This window comes from Rhodnius prolixus, unplaced genomic scaffold (genome assembly GCF_049639745.1).
Source record: "Rhodnius prolixus isolate KJV_2025 unplaced genomic scaffold, Rpr scaffold_6, whole genome shotgun sequence".
Taxonomy (NCBI): domain Eukaryota; kingdom Metazoa; phylum Arthropoda; class Insecta; order Hemiptera; family Reduviidae; genus Rhodnius; species Rhodnius prolixus.
Window position 1 is genome coordinate 24,680,585 of NW_027411634.1, and position 16,938 is coordinate 24,697,522.

The following is a 16,938-nucleotide window of genomic DNA, read 5'->3' on the forward strand; positions in this document are numbered from 1 at the left end:
ATGACTAATCACGCCACATACAAATGACTACTGGAATGACTGCTCAAGGTAATCATAAATAACTTCTGCGTTAGTTAGTAACAGTCCTTGAAAATACCTCATCAGTGTATTTCTTTTAGAATTTTGATCCAATCTAAAATAGGTATAAGATTCTCTTTGGCAATATAAAGATTGTTACAGAAGAACGTCTGATATAAATGTGTATTTTACGAATTAAGAAACAGTAATGAAACCTTCCATTTCGTGACGACTCAAGACTAGTAGTTGACTCAGAGAAGGTAATATGTAACAGTATAATACCTCTCTCCCTTAAAAATGGTTATCTAAAATTTATTATATATTCTTTTTTACATAATGGCCAAGTATTTAGGTCAAATTATTGTAATAGGGACTCAAGTAATAGGTAAAGCTTTCGCAAGGGCTTTAAAGCAAGAATGGGCTGCGAGTCAAGAAGCTTCTAGAAGAGCTGGTGGAGGTCAGAAAGGTTCTAACAGGGCAGCAACCAACTCCAGAACTGGGATTACTTTAGAAGAAGCTCAAGAAATTCTAAATATAGATAAACTGGATCCAAAATTAATAAAAGAAAGGTATGATCATCTTTTCAATATAAATGACAAAACAAAAGGAGGGTCGCTTTATTTGCAATCAAAGGTGTACATGGCCAAGCAAAGAATAGATGAAGAATTAAAACAACAGGAGATATTTTCTAAAAAGAAAGAACCTAGTAGTAAAGAAGAATAGTAGCTTTAATTTAAAAAATTTATATCGTTCAATTAAATGGGTTGTAAATAGCTAACGAAATAAACAAGTACACAAAACTCAGTTGTATATTTTCTTTTTTGTTTTAAATTAGCAATAGATTTAAATTAGACAATAGATAGAATAGGAGGATTATTCCTTCCTTTTTTATTAGGATTATAAAAGTGCAGATTCAAGCCAATTTAGAAACAAATCAGGAATTAAGGAGTTCCATCCAAACATTCTTAAATTAAAATGAGTCTGGTATCAATCATTGATAAGCAGCCAAATGATATTCGCAAAACGAAAATTCCTGATAAGCAGTGTGTTAATTAAAAATTCCTGTTATTTTTTTTTACCGGAACGCTTAGTTATAGGAAATTTGCTAGATTTTCAATTAATATTCTATTTCTTTGATCATTTAAAATAATATTCATATTCCTAAATTCTCGCTCGTACTCTGCCGAACTGCAAGGAATAGTATTTATATATCTAATTAAAATTTGTGAATCAATTGATGTTATTCAATTAAATCTGGTGCATAACGACTCGATTTCATCTTCTCCACAGTCAGTTTCAATAACCGTTGGATCTAATTCATCTATTAAATTATTTTCTGTCATCATGCAATACAATAATAACCACTTACAAGTCATATATTATATATTATATATATATATACCCACACATTACATAAATTAGAGAATTCAGAGCTGGATCTGACCTCCAAGCGACCAGATGTAGAAAATTGTATTCACATAATTTTTTTATTTTATTTTTCAATATATTAACCGATTTTCGTTAAAACAGAAATCATCTTTTGTTCCGGAACGCGTTCCTGTCCAAAAAGGAAGTACCGGAACGACGTTCCTGCGCGTTCCGGCAAAGTAAGTAGTGCAAAAACGTTTCTGCAAAGTTGCAAGAATGCTTACTTATCAGATAAAAATAACAAAAAAAAAAAGAGCTTGCAACCAAATAAGTGTATAGATTTGAACAATAGGGACCATCATGAGCAACAAATCTAATTTTTCTGCCTATATTCTTCACTACCAATGCTGCAGCTCACATCATCAATATTTCAATCCTTTAATTTTTAGTAATAATGATAATTGTTAAAAAGGTTTTCTTATTATAATAATAAACAAGATATCGTACCAGATAGACAACCCATAAAGACAAGCCCGCTCATTGTAGAAAGGTAACGTTATTTTATGTAAATTAAACTCACATGAAATGGTCTTTAATATCACTAAAAAAGACACTACAACTATGAAAGGTTGCCTTTTCACGTCTTTTCTCTAGTTTACTCATTCCTCATCCAGAGCTATGACCTGAAGTCTCCACTCGCACTTCGAAATTTTTTTTGTTCAGAAGTACATTTGTAAACAAACATCTTCCAAAACAGAATTTTTTTTGTTTCTACGTAATTAAATCCAATATCCTTCTGAGCTTTAAGAGGCTTCTTGGAGAAATAGGCATCTATACGTGAGAGTCAGAGGAGTGAGCACTAAGGTAATACATTCTATTGATTGAATTGTGGTTTACTATTAGAGTTGTAGAAAAAGTTGTTCTTACTATCCTTCCGCAACAAGAATCTTTTGGTTCGTGAATGCCGCAAGGAGATTGAACTAAATGGCAGCAGTTAAAGGACTATTTTACTTAATTATAGTATAGTAAAGTATTGGCAGTTTTTTCAGGCCAGCTTTACGTCCAACTGCCGAACAGGTGTAGTGGACAGAGGCGACAAACAAACATACTTTACTAATTCTCATATTAACCATTAAATAAAATGAAAGGCCTAGACCGGGAATCAAATCCAACATCACACTAGTTCTTAGCTTTGCGAGCCTCACGGTATATGGTACTATACAGTAATAAAAACTCAGCTCTTGTGCTACTAATATTTACTTCAATAAATTGAACTTGCTAGTTCTTAATTATCTCTAATAAAAATTGAGCCATTCCTTTACAATTCAAGAGGCATCACTGGTATCCTTTGTGGAGGTAGGAAGAAGGAAAGTTACTAAGTAGGTAAGAGATGTCTGAAACGTCATAAGAAAACTGAAGTTTTGTCCCGAACCAACCATAGATATAATACATAAATGGCCGAAATAAAACGAAAAAAAATCTATAAAATTGTTATTAATCTCTAAAATAAATGAACAATTTTAAAATATGGTCTAAAAAAATTAAAATAACAATAATTACATTATGAATCTTTATTCTACAATAAAAATCATTGTTCCAGCGACATTATTTATGTAACATTTGGGTAATTGGAATAAAATTCACAAAATTATACTGAAATCATAACGAACTAAAAATAATATCAGAGTTTCACAATGCTCTTGCAAACAACGTTTCACAAATTAAATACTCGAATATCAGTTTGCAATCTGCTACCTGAACCTATTAATTTATGGAAATTAGAGTAAAAAATAAAGACTAGAATTTTCTTAAAAATAGTGAATGCCAATTATATAAGGAACGTTTCTGATACATTTTTTTTATTTATTATATTCCTACATGATATGTGGGTGATACCTTCAGTTTAAGGAGGTACATTACATAATAAAAACGTGACATCGGCATCACCTACATGCAAAAAAAATCAACTAACATCAGAAAGTGTGATATTAAGTTAGTATAAAGTATATTACAAATTGTATTAACATAACCAGTATATTTAACTTAAAACTATATACAATATTTACAGTATTTTGAAAATAAATAAGAAATGCATTCATAATCATGAAATAATTAATTTCAGCATTATAAAAGTGATGTTTGAAAATTGGAACATCAATTTTTTTATAAATGGTAAAAAAATATAAAAAACTTACACTTAATCAGCCTTTAAAACACAAGTGTTAATGCCTTTTGTCCTCAGACATTTTAATTCCCCCGAACGCTTATATTAAAATCTTAAATAAAGCTAATTTTCGCTTTTTATTGAGGAAGTCCCTAAAATTTTATTTTGATCTAATCATTTATCTCTGCCATTAGACAGCTCAAGATTATGTTAAGGCAGTTATTTTTTCTTGTTTTTTTCTAAATATTTTATTTTACTTTTAGTAGATTGTTAAAAGTTATTTTTCCAACTCCACAATCTAAAAGCATGTTAAATATGTACTAAATTATTTTCAATTATTTACTTCGCAACTAACAGAATTTTTTAGTTACTGGCAGCACTAACTTTAATTATTAATTATTGTTATAGATCGTGAATTATTTTTGACTAATACCTTTTGGTTTCTATTCTTTGGGACTTGAAATTTCTGAACCATAAACAATTCATAAAATTGGAAGTCTATTAATAATTATGTATTTTAAAAATCTCAAAAATATTCTTGAAATTAAATCAGTCATCGAAAATCTTAAATAACACTTCAATTTATAAAATAACTGCAAGTGACAAATGTATCGTCAGTAAAAATGGACTTTTTAGATGAATCTATTTTTTTAATAAACCTGACATAACAAAATTTATAGAAACTGCTGTTTTTTTGTTTATTTTTTTTTCACTTTCTCTTATTTCTAATAACAGAAGGTATTGCGATTGTGCAAATTTTAAATTTGTACCGAAAATATCCATTTTAAGGTCACATTGTTTAAGTATTTCACCGAAAAAGTGTTTTTACAAATTGGTCTGAATATGCTAAGCAAAACTCAAAAAATGAGCGTAACGGATAGTTGAAATTTGATACATTGACTAATTTCAGTCAGGGGACGCGAAAATAGTCTTTTGGACTACTTTGATCAACTAGAAAGGCTACTTTATTGAAGCGATTTCTGTTTTTTTTAGTATTTTTTCAAAAATGCACATTTCAATCAAATTCAGATTTACATATGTACAATTAAAAATTATTTTTCTAAATTTGATGTCCGTATCACATAACTTTCAACAACAGAAGAGAAAATGACAAGAAAAATATTGTGGCCTTAAAAGAGACATTTTGTTGACATCACTATGAAATAAGCCTCAGATCTTGGACCAATTTTTATACAAATTAGCAAAATAATATAATTTGCAACTAAGCAAGGTCTCTAAAACTTTAATAACGGATTAACATTTTAAAAAGTCGTGGAAAAATTACACAAATATGACTACATAAAAGTAATAAGATGCATTTTTTTTTATTTAAGATTACTATGTGTATTTAACTTCATGCGGACGATTAAAATATTGAAATTGAATGCAATGCAATACATTATTTAGGAAATTTTTCTCATCGACCGTTGAATATCTTAAAATAAAGCTAAAATTCGGTTAAAATATTTATTTAAAAAAAACTTCTCGATTTGCATCTAAAATAGTGCTAATGTAACAATTTGTTCAAAAAGTAACATCCGATAATGTAATTAGGAAAACAAAATAAAATAAGTTAATAATGAAAGACAATAACAAATGCACACTAAAACTAAAATAAAAAGTGAAGTGTCAGAATAAGAATTTTGTTAAATTAATTTAATTTATGATTTTTATGCAATTTTAGATACCAACTAGTGAAAAAATGTAGTAAACATCTGATACTGCCAATGATAAGAAAGAAAAGAAAGGCATTAAGGTAATTAACATCATTTATATGAAACGAAATTTTGTCGGTACTCGGGAAAGAAATGAAAAACTACTTCCTACATGACAAATATTTTTGACATTAGTTATGTTAATAATGAAAACAACTTATATTGTCATTCATTCAGCTAAAAGTATTGATAATCATTTATTTCCTGTATCTTATACTTTTCCCAATGTACTGTTAATATTTCTTTCCATAATTATAATTATAACTCATACCAGTCTTATTCTTATTTTCTTTGTCTTCCCTATTACTGTATAAGATTTTTATTCAAAATATGGATTTTTATAATAGCTGATTAAAAAATTGAATGCCATAAATGAGAAGAATCATTTAATGTCTGCACTATGTAAATGAAGAAACATTCTGAATAAGCAATTCTGTTTTTTTTTTTTAACTTAAATGTATTTGATTTAATTTAGTTTTCGATTGTTTGATATATTTCTTTTTATTTATTTATATACTTGCACTTTTTTGCGCATTTAGGACCACCGTTTACATTCAATATTGAAGTACAGGCAGAAAACTGTTATTTAATTATTTTTGAATTTTATACAAGTATTCTACATTTTTGTACGCAATTTATTAAAATATTTCATATCTTCTGGCAAAACCCACTACTCAATAGAAAATACCATGATTTCATTACAACTACATACATAATTTCTGATGGGTGATTAACATAATACTTCATAACTTATTCAAATATGCCTCGAAAAAATGTTTTTGATGGATTCTTTAAATTTAAAAACGTGTCAGTTCCTTATAAAAATAAATTAGAGTACTTTTAAGCGAAAATAAAAATCTTTGTACTTATTTTATTTTTTTGGTGATACCCATGTATCACTTCATACTTCATGGCTTCTTACAATATAAATAATCATAAGTTTGCAGATACTAAATAAATACCTTCATCCAATTTTACATACTGATAAGTAAAATAAACAAATAAAGCTATTACTAATAGCTAAATAGATAAATTAATGTACCTTTACACTAACATCAGTAAAATTGGTAGATGTATTTGACATTCCACATCACTAAGTCCATAAGATTCTGATCCTAAATTTATCTTTTTAGATCTGATCCAATTAACGCTAATAAAATCAGCCGTAATGGTAACCTTACTTAAGATGCAAAAAAAATTATGCTCAAGGTTGTCATTATTTGTGTTTTCATTTAGAAAAAAATAATTAAAAATATAATTTCATTAATTTACCAATACGGAATTCTCAATGTTACAATAGCACAGGAAAAAAAATCTAAAAGGAAAATTTGAAATGTTTGAGAACTTTTACTTAAAAACAAAAAAAAATCGTCAAGGGAACAAATTGCTAAAAATCTCTGGAGATATGAGATATAAATTCTTCCAAAATTCACCCCCTTATTTTACTCCAAAATCACTTCTATTTCTTAACTATTAACAATGGAATGTATAGAATATTGATTAATGGCAACTTCTAAAATACTTAAAAATATTAATTCAAACTTAAGTTAAGATACTATCTTGTGAATTGCATTTTTCTTGATCAGAAGAAACTTTAATATCAGTAAGTACTACAACTTCATATGGAGAACACTCTTCAAGTTTAATAATTGAACAAAACCAACCATAAAATCCTTTTTCCCAATCACATATTTCTTTCTGCCAGCTGATTATGGACCAAGACACCTGAATAGAAGCAGCATAAAGACCGAGACCAAACGTGAAAAAAAGTATTAGAAATGGATAAAGTAGCAACAAAACCGGCGAGACAAACAATTTATAAATCAAATTTTTTTCATCAGTAACGTATGTAAAAACGTTATACCACGTAATTGTTCCCATATAGAATGAATAGAACGCTGATATTATAAATGCCACTGGAAAACAGATTATGGTGAATAAAACAATATGTAACCCACTATTCATTGTACAAGGTCTTTGTTTCTGTTGTTCTTTTGCAGCAATATTAGCTTCCATTATTTCCAACTCTTCTCTTGATATATTTAATCTAACATCCAAGCTTTGCCCCGCCTTCTTTCCTCTCTTTATGGTCCCAGTCATTGTAAGGCATTTCTCATTGCTGGCGCTACTAGCTGATTTATCACAAGACTCAGATGTTTCTGAAAAACGCCTCATTTCTTCAGATACAGAACTATCTGTACAAATATTGACTTTTTTCTTTGTTTTGATATCTTCCGTTTTATTTAGAGGTTCAGCATCCGATTTCCATTTTTCAATACTAGATATTTTATTTTCAGCTATGAAATGTCCGTTGGTTTTAATGTTGTTCTGAAAACAAAGTAAATAATATAATATTATGTGTTACAAGTAAGAAATATCTTCTTTAAGGACTTACTTCTAATTGATCGACAGGAATATCCTGAATGATAACCGGATTTTCAATTTCCATAGTTAGAACTGTTGAATAACTATTTTAAACCGATTTAATAACAAACTTTAACCAAAAATAATCCATCATCACTTTTCTCTTACTTCCCCAACCCTTAAACTCCTCGTTCAATGTTCACATCGAAAATTCTTTTCTCACCACCAGCCAGCAACCACCATTACCATAATCAACCCCCTTAATTTTGTTTTATTGAAAATATTTATTCCATGTATTAAACATTAATTTGTTGGATAATATTTTTGAAAATGAATCTATGTGTATTAGATTTAAATTTATTAATTGCTACCTTATTCTGCTACAAACTAGATAATTTTTTTTTAAATAAACCGCCTTATGTAAAATGCGCCATAACCCTGTCATAATCAGTTTTAAAGGCTTCCAAAATGTTTGAGATTCAGGTAAAGGTGCTTGTAACTTGTAACCTGTTTATTTGCAAATAACGAAAACAATTGTTTACTGATATTGAAAGAGTAATGAACAAAATTATCTTATTGTAATGGAAGATCATGAGGTAATTTTTACGAATGTACTTTTGTATTATTGATTTTTTTTAGAACAAAATTTAATAGACTGGAACGTCTTCCAATTATTGGGAAAGTAATTTTTTCGTTGCTCTGATAGCGATATTTCAAGAAATCTTGTGTGACACTTAACTTGTTACTCAGTAGTTAAAGTTGTAGAGGTAATGGTTTCATTATTATTCGGAGACATTAGCTCATAAAAGTGAGTGTGAAACGTTCTTATCTTCAAAAATTTAAATAGTTCTTTAAAAAATATCTTAAAATTTTAATGATAAACATTTCATATTTACTTCTAATACAACAATTTAATTCTTTGTGTGAAACTGTCATTTGGAAACCCAGACAGGTATCAGCTTGGAAGATTTTATGGATGAAAATTTAACAAATTAACTTAATGTTGAATTTTACACACTTCATAATGTGTTCATATAGCTAAAAACTTTTAACTTCCAACGCTGAAATGGTACCTTCAGTTTGTCCTTTAATTTATATTGCTGTAAAGTAATCATGAATGTATTAAATAATTAAACTAATTAATTAAATAAACTTATTTGCATCAATCTTCTTTTAATTTCGTCAACGCTTATGATTTTACCGCCTAAACATTTATAGGCCTGAAAAAAATATACATTTCTTCAAGTATATATTGTACTTTTATTAGAAATTATTCGTGGATAAAGTACCATTGGAAGAAGTTAAGATCATTGTTCATAATTTCATTATCAGTGCTGCAGGGATTAAGAGATCATTGTATCTAATAATATTTATCTAATAATTTAAAAATTCAAAAGTAATTCCACATAAAATAGGTTTGTGCGTAGAATTAATGTTGTAGACCTTTATATTGATTTAGATTGCTTGCAAGGTCAGTGCATTTCAAATCCCATTTATTAAGAACGAAGTTAATTTTCTTTTATTTTTACTGTTTTACGCTTTTGTTGCCTTAGCTGCCTATTTGGACAATGTAAATGTGAGTAAAGATAATTATTTTATAGGTGTAAAAAAACAGTTTCATTATAAACACTTAAATTAATTATTAACCTTTTACCATGATAATAATTATAATTCTGATTTGGGTATTATTTTCTTGTATTTACATTAGGCATTTATTAAATAATCTTCAAAAATTCATTAACAAACATTAACAATTTTTCTTTGAAGTCAGTTTCTCGCTTGATAAAAAAATAATAATTTGTCTGGCCAAATTTTATTGTGCCAGGACTAATTGTAATTTAATATTTACTGTTTTAGAACGAGCAAAATTCCAATAGTAAGAACCCTGGATCTTCACTGGAAATCACCTCTGCACGATCTAGGTTACTAGCAGAAGACGAAGGAAGGAGTAGCAATCAATCGTTTCCTGATGAGATAGACGAGTATTTGAAAAAAGTTTCTTTAGATGTCAGTTCCAATCTTAAACTACAAAAAGAACATCAAAGTTTGACCGACCTGCTAGCTTCTTATAAGCGATTATCTAAAAGGATTCAGAGAGAGAGTTTACAACAATCAAACAAAATTGATAAATCCACATCAGAGATAGTTCATGGTAAATCCAAACAAATTAAACCAGCTCTACCCGAAATTTATGCCGCATTGCGGCCTGATTTATATAAAGATGTTAGAGAAGAAGAAAAGAAACGTTTCATAACTAATTTGGCGAAAAAACGATTTTACACACAAGCAGAAAAAAATCTACCACCTCACACTATATCGCCTATTTATATTTTACAAGATAAGAGGCAAAATGAAAAAGATAGATTTTGTAAGTTAGTTTCAAGTGCAGCTTCCAATCCTGTGGGAGTCGTCACGAAAACATCTAAATCTTTGAAAACATTTAAAAATCCTTCATTTAGCGTAGAAAATATTCGTGAAAAAGAGAAAGATCGACTAGCGAAGATATTTGCCTCAAGTCCGTTAATATTCACAAAAACTGGTCGGAAACCTATTCAATCTGCTCAACTTGTGGAAACACTAGGAGATACAACCGATGATGGTACCTTAATGCTACAAAGGACGCAGGTGCTTAATACTGAGTTTTATTTCATTTTCCCAATTCCAAATGTTATTATGGTATATGGTATTACAAGGAGTTATTTTTTGAAAGTAATTGTATTAGAAACATGACTTTTTCTGAGCCTCTGAATTCGAAAGAGATGTTTGCAACTAAAGTGATCGATAAGAGTTTAAGTTTGAAATTTTGTTCATGTACAAATGGTTTGAAAACAATTTTATTGCGCAGTGCAATAACATTAAATTCGTAATTTAAGTTGTTAACATTGTTGAAATTTACATGACAGATTTTTAATAATCTGTATTTTCGATTATTTATAAACAAGGTAATGAGAATGGGACTTCGCTGAACTTTATGTTTGCATGAGAAAGGCTTTTTTACAACATAAATCAGGTAAATATTTATTATTAATACGACAGTATGTTTTTGTTGTCACTGTCTTGTTTGTTATTAAAATTATGAACAATTCTAAGCCTCATCACTAGTATTTTTTTTTTTTTTTTTTTGTGATTTGCCTTTGATCAATCTTAGAAAAATTGTATATTCAGGTCTTAGTGTAAGAATAGTAATTAGAGAACCCCTCAGGTACTTCCCAAGCAAAATTTGTTTTTTGAAAGTTTTACTCGTTACCAAATTTCAACCTGCATCTCCATCTAGGATGATTAGCAAAGAACTATTTGTTGTTCACGTACCCATCACATCGAATATTTAAATTGTGCAAAAAACCTTAGTTTCTAAAAATTTGTTTCTCAGTGGGTGTAAAAAGGTCTGTTCTTTTTTCCTCGAACTTTGATCTATTAGTAGTTTAAGAAATAATGCGTTGTTTAGAGTTATGCTTTATTTCAGAGGGAAGGAGCTGATATGTGCAAGTCTCCTTGTAATCAAGAAAATATAAATCCACAAACAGGAATTTCGGTAGTAATATTTTTATTAATTATATAATCCATAATTGTCTCTGTAAATCAGTATCTGCAGTACATATATTTCAATTTCTTTCCAAATTCTGTTTGTTAAAATATCTGTTTTGCTTGTGTGGCTAGAAAAGCATGGTTCGAGTAGGGGAATATTCTCCTTTGAATGGAAATCATCGAGGAAAAACGACTCTTGGAATTGGTGAACATGAAGAGCAGAGAAAACAACTTACTGAAGAAAGAAGAAAAGAATATAAACATTTGATGGTAATAATGTTATAATCAAAGAGTTAACATAAATAATTAATAAGCACGTATTTTCTATAATTCTATATTATCTAACTTTAAGGCACAAAATAATGAAAAAACTTGTTATTGTTTGTACTGTCACATTTCACTCATAAGTAAAGCCTGTTTTCTTTCATGATTACCTAAATATTTTATATATTATGATGAAAAAATTAACAACCAAACAATTCTCTTGTTGCAACTTTTCGGCCTTGGTGAAAGCAGCTCTTATATATTATAGGTCTCGTATTTTCTGGTACGCCATTGTTGAAATATTATCAAGCAAAAATTCTCGTCACTAATAATAGACCGAAAACAATAATAAATTTTTAAAACGCGCAAAAAGTAATTAAAATATTTTATATTTCTGCTTTCTCACATTTAACTCTAAAGTAAAGCATTTGTTTTCTTCGATCTGACAAAGTAATTAGTTCCTAATTATTTTATATTCAAGGGTCGTCTTTTAGGCAGCTGAATAATGTTTTAAGTAGCACTTAATTCATCTGAAATTTTATCTGACTTTAACACATATATTCATCCAGTTTGTAAAAAATTTCAGGCCACTTCACAGAAATTAACAAAGGATTTTGAAAAAGCATCAGTTCGGAGAGTAGAAGATTTCCCTCCTAGACCAAGAATGAGTTCAGCTTCTACTCAAACTGATTCAGAAGATTCTTCCAATTCATTTCAAGAGACGTCTTTAGAAGAATTTGATACCCCAGAGAATTCACTAACTTCTTCTCCAAGGCGTAGGAGGCGTATGGATTTTAGTCCAAGAGGTTTAAAGCTAATATAAATTTATACCTAAAAGATAGATAATAGGGTTTATTAAACATTTGTCATTATAAATTATTAGGAATGAGAGGAAGTGTCATAAAGAGAAAGTTTTATTATCATGCAGAATTTAGATATTCTATTTCAAAAATGCATATTTTGAGATCCAGTGATAAAATCAACCTGGTTAAAAAAAATAAGATTGATCTTTGTCTGATCTATGGGTCAGTATAATTCTACAAAGAAATTTGATTCACTTTCTGCCACCAGAAGTCAGGAAAGTAGCTTAATATGTTTAAAATCATAATAAAGGTCTATTAATTTTTTTTATTACTGGATTAAACTTTTCTTTAAAACGCCATTTTCAGTTTAACAAACAGTCTCACAAAATTATTGTCTTAATCAGAAAAATATTACAAGATACAGTATAGAAATAATAAATTATAGAGAAACTGAAACTTTAAAAGCTTAGAAATAATAGCATTAATATACAACATTGATATCCCTCCAAAAATTAAAACTATGAATTTAAAACAACTTGATATTGTCGTCTTAATCAGTCGTCTGAGAACGATTTTCATTCAGTTCAATGATTACTATTTTAGTTCGTAATAAAGGAAAAATTACTGTAATTTTTCTTTGCATTTTCTTTTACTTTGCAAGTAAATCAGTTTTCTCTCTTCGTCAGACTTCAATATTTTTCTTGTTCTAAATTTTCGCAGTAATTCCATTTTTCTTGTATAATTAACTGCATTGCCTATTTTACTTTCCCTTCATAAAACTGCGAAAGATAAATGTTGAATTTCTTAAGAAAAAAATAAAACATTTCTTTTCTAGAGAAATTACTATCGGATCTTTATGGAAGCAAACCCACATCAAATTATGAGGCGTTTCTTGGTAAGTGTTCTACATTATTTTTATATTTACTTAAAGTAAGTTTTTGTTTAAAAAAAATAAATAAAAATTATTAAGGCGTGACAACAATCGAGCCTATGTCCCTAGGAGCCTTCTAAGTTTACTACTAAGGACAGGTCCGTAGTATTGTTATTTCACATTATCCTTACAGTGAGTATTTTGAGGCCTTCAGAAAAAAAAATAATAAAGTCAGAGATTTTATTAAGTTATTATGAGAATGGAGTTGTAAGTGGTACCCGGCTGAGCACTGGTTCAGTTGCTCGCTTTTGACTAATGTAAACGGCCAGGTTACCGGAATAGAACAACGCTTTCCGATGGCTGAGAGCAGACTGAGCAGTTGTAGGTTCAATTAGATCTTGATTCGAGAGCAGTAACAAGCAAAAATATAATAAAATATTTTACTAATTAAACATTTATACTAATATTGCAACGTTCTTTTCAGATGAAAAAATGAAGCAGGCTGCTTATGCAAGAGAACTTCGTAAACAAATAGAGGAAAAAAACAGGTTAGAGGAAGAAAGAAAATTAAGAGAAAAGCAGGAAGAAGAACTGATAGAAAAGAGAGCGCAAGAGCAAGCAGAAAGACTTAGGCTGGAATATGTCAAGGAACAGAATAAGAAATATGATTGGATGCAACAGGTATATAACTTTGAGTCTTCTTTATGTAAAGATTTGATGGGTTTTATTGATTTCGATAGAATTATTTCATTTTAAATTTCAATAATACAGTCTTTATAAAAGAAATAATTTAAGTTTTGATGATTGAAACATATGTTTTTACTAATTTTAAGAGGAAAATCCAAGATGAAACTTTAAGGAAACGTTTGTTAGAATTGGAATTAGAATCTAAAGAGTTGAAGAAACAAGAAAGACAAAAAAAGTTGCTACAAACTGAAGAGAGCGAAAATAGAACTACACGTTCAAGAAAAGTATCACAAAAGCGATTTCCTTCCCAGTCACCTAATAATCTGGTTCGTAAATGTGTATGTATATGTAGTGAAATTTTATTTTAAGAATAATCACCCTATAGGCCAAACACTGAACTTGCATCATTTCATCGCATCTGCTTGTTTTGAAACTTTAGATTCGTGTAATTGTAAATAATTATAATATTAATTATAAATAATAAAATTAATATTAATACATACATATTTAGAGAATGCTTGTTATTTCATTGTTTTTAATTTCTGCTGAAAGCAGTTGGATGTGGATATATGGGTGGATTGTGTAAATTGATTAAGACATGTTAAAAATTTTTGAAAGCTGTTATTTTAACTAAAAATTAAGGTTTTATTTTTCGAAATATATGTAAAGAATAGAAAATTACTCTAAAGGGTTACATCAGAGACAACGATGAGTAATGTTTATTAGACTTACCTTTGTCAAGTGACAAAAAAAAAATTAACTGCTGACAAATGTCATTAGTTGCATGGTTAAGAGATTTTTCTATTAAGTTAGAAGCATTAGACAGAGAGAGCGAATTTAGAGTAGAGTGATAAAAAATAGAAGTGCATGAAACTGACTTTTTTCTTTAAATTTTATTTTGTCGTTTTAAAAACATTCTTATTTTATATGTATGTTGAGGTAATTTTTTGTCTAATTATCATTTTACATACTTAAATTTGTCTACATTAGCAAGTTAGTGGTAATTTTTTCGTAGAGACCCTGAAGAACTATAAAAATTTGTCCAAATTGTTTGTAATTTGTTTTGCATGCATGAGCGCCCTTTATTACCTAAAAAATGTGCATGTTAATAAGGTCTACAACAGAACTATCTTATATTGTAGATTAGTACCAGAAATAGAATTGAATTTCCAACTTCTGTGGGTTCATTTCTAAGGTCTCCAGTGTTGGATGTTGCTCCTCTCCTAGATGCTGATAGACAGAATGTGCTGCCAGCCAAAGCTAGTGAATTAAGAAGAGGCTATAGTGAATCTGATGAAGCAGCAGCTTTAGCACTTGGACCAGGAGTCAATTTATTGTCTTCAAATTATGTTTCGAATGATGAAATTATGGGATCAACTGAAGAGAGATTAAGTTTGAAATCAGTAATTAAAGAAGAAAAGTCAAATTTTCCAAGAGAAAGATATGTTCCTTCTATTGGGCATACATCTCAGAGATCAGGTAAAGAAGTGTTATTATATATTTTGCGCTTTATACGTACTATATATTCATATTCAATACTTATAGATATTCAATATTTTTAGAATTCTTTGTTAATTAAAATACGCATCACTTTTATAATCCATGAGCACGAATACATTTTTCGCAGGTTTCTCGAAAACAGCTTCCACCATTTTTACAATTACTTTATTACAATCTGAAACATTTGTACTTTTTGATCAACATTTGTTGTCAACATTAGTTATTTCTTTCAGTGAATCATCAGCAGTCTTCATCTGGGTCTTCATTAGGTCAAGAACAGGCTGAAGTAGCCGGATTGTTAAATTCACCTGACAATCACTTCGTGCCTTCTAATTGGGTATGCAGTAATCAAAACGAGACCAACAGACCGCCGTCTCCAGTGATTCCTGCGCTTCAAACGGATATGTTACTTAAAAGAAACTCTAAGCTGTTTGATGAGAAATGGAAGGTACGATTTTAATATTTCTAAGAAAAATAAAAATTAAATGCTTGAAAATGAACGACTTATCTCTGCAATTACGTACACGAATGTCTAAGCAAACCCAGCAATTGTAAGTATAGGATAGCTTTATATATATAAACTATTAGCGTGGTGTTTTCTTCATCATATATTATATTATTTATTTAATTACGTTTTACTTGTCAGGTTCCTACTTGTCCAGTAAACGGCATGAGCAAATCAGAAGAAATAGAACGTTCGAATAAACAAGAATCTTCGCAAAGGAGTATTTTAACTCAGTTGGGAGAATTCCGCCGAAAATTAGCATTGGAACATCAGTTGTTGGAGCAAAGATTGAAAAAAAATGATTTCTGACATTTTTTTCATCAAAATAGGCAGCTTACTCTAGCACGATGGTTATACCATCACAGATAGAACTTACATCATTAAGATTTATTAACTTTTACTTACTTACTGAGCCTTATTCAATCATCTTGTTTGAAGCAGAATTGTAAAAATGTTTTTAGAATATGATAGTGTATATAGTGCAATTGAAATTAATACTTAGCTGTGATATATGATTACTATAAAAAAGAATAATGTTGAAATTAGAGCTATTGATGTTTCGCATTTTATTTGCTGCAAACTTCTAGAACTTCGAGAAAGGTAATTTTATGCCCTAGAGATTTGATGTAAGTTCTATATTGCATTGTTTTCTGATCATCGAAATAAATGTAAAATCTCTACTTTTAGCAGTACTAATGTATATTTTGTTTTATCTCAAACCTATAAATTAAATAAAAGATAGCAACTATTTTTACTAATGTTTTGTAAAGTTTATTTGCTAAGTTATGTTCAGCACTTGTAAATATAAGAAATAAAAGAAATTTAATTTTTATGTATTTATTTTTGCCTATTATTATGCCATTTTCTTAAGAGTATATTTCATGATAGATAAAGGGTCTAACAGAAATTGAATTCATTCATTATTTAAATGGAAAATGTTGAAACAGTGGGTTCGATACTGTAAGAACATGGCATAGGTACGAATTGGTCAAAGAATTTAATTATTAATTTTTTCAGGCGGGCTTTACGTCCAACTACCAATTAGGTGTCGTGAATGGAGGCGACTGGCAAACGTTATTGTAAATTTCTCATATTAACCATTAAATAAAATCCAAGGCCTAGATACTGGGGAATCGAACCCACTAAACCAACAA

The 16,938-nt window shown here is 29.1% G+C and overlaps 3 protein-coding genes across 5 annotated transcripts; 2 read left to right on the forward strand and 1 right to left on the reverse strand.

Moving 5' to 3' along the window:
* Positions 1-16: 16 nt before the first annotated feature.
* On the forward strand, positions 17-822 carry LOC141460351 (mitochondrial import inner membrane translocase subunit Tim16-like). Its single transcript, XM_074140270.1, has one exon. The coding sequence runs from the start codon at positions 355-357 to the stop codon at positions 739-741; it is 387 nt and encodes a 128-aa protein (XP_073996371.1). The 5' UTR covers positions 17-354; the 3' UTR covers positions 742-822.
* A 2,120-nt stretch (positions 823-2,942) lies between these two features.
* LOC141460346 (transmembrane protein 169) lies at positions 2,943-7,945 on the reverse strand. Its single transcript, XM_074140261.1, has 2 exons — positions 7,661-7,945; positions 2,943-7,593 (listed from the first exon to the last, which is right to left on the reverse strand). The coding sequence occupies exons 1-2, from the start codon at positions 7,712-7,714 to the stop codon at positions 6,808-6,810; spliced, it is 840 nt and encodes a 279-aa protein (XP_073996362.1). The 5' UTR covers positions 7,715-7,945; the 3' UTR covers positions 2,943-6,807.
* LOC141460341 (uncharacterized) lies at positions 7,058-16,624 on the forward strand. Of its 3 annotated transcripts, none has more exons than XM_074140251.1 (11): positions 7,058-7,198; positions 9,487-10,254; positions 11,093-11,161; positions 11,287-11,424; positions 12,005-12,224; positions 13,057-13,116; positions 13,577-13,773; positions 13,926-14,105; positions 14,922-15,258; positions 15,513-15,727; positions 15,926-16,624. In XM_074140251.1, exons 1-11 carry the CDS (start codon positions 7,196-7,198, stop codon positions 16,091-16,093), a joined length of 2,355 nt encoding a protein of 784 aa, XP_073996352.1. In that variant the 5' UTR covers positions 7,058-7,195; the 3' UTR covers positions 16,094-16,624. The 3 variants fall into 3 exon arrangements, 2 of the variants coding, with proteins under 2 accessions (XP_073996352.1, XP_073996351.1); XR_012461873.1 differs by lacking the exon at positions 7,058-7,198 and adding an exon at positions 8,069-8,225 and having other exon boundaries at positions 15,513-15,830; positions 15,926-16,067; XM_074140250.1 differs by lacking the exon at positions 7,058-7,198 and adding an exon at positions 8,069-8,225.
* The last annotated feature ends 314 nt before the right edge of the window (positions 16,625-16,938 follow it).

What these genes read in the sequence shown, in the direction of transcription:
- LOC141460346 (XM_074140261.1), bottom strand. Translation starts at nt 7,714, where the DNA reads ATGGAAATTGAAAATCCGGTTATCATTCAGGATATTCCTGTCGATCAA. An exon ending in TTCCTGTCGATCAATTAGAA is followed by an intron (nt 7,594 to 7,660) that starts GTAAGTCCTTAA and finishes CTTTGTTTTCAG; the next exon opens with AACAACATTAAAACCAACGG.
- LOC141460341 (XM_074140250.1), top strand. An exon ending in AATATGATTGGATGCAACAG is followed by an intron (nt 13,774 to 13,925) that starts GTATATAACTTT and finishes ACTAATTTTAAG; the next exon opens with AGGAAAATCCAAGATGAAAC. An exon ending in CCCAGTCACCTAATAATCTG is followed by an intron (nt 14,106 to 14,921) that starts GTTCGTAAATGT and finishes CTTATATTGTAG; the next exon opens with ATTAGTACCAGAAATAGAAT.
- LOC141460351 (XM_074140270.1), top strand. Translation starts at nt 355, where the DNA reads ATGGCCAAGTATTTAGGTCAAATTATTGTAATAGGGACTCAAGTAATA.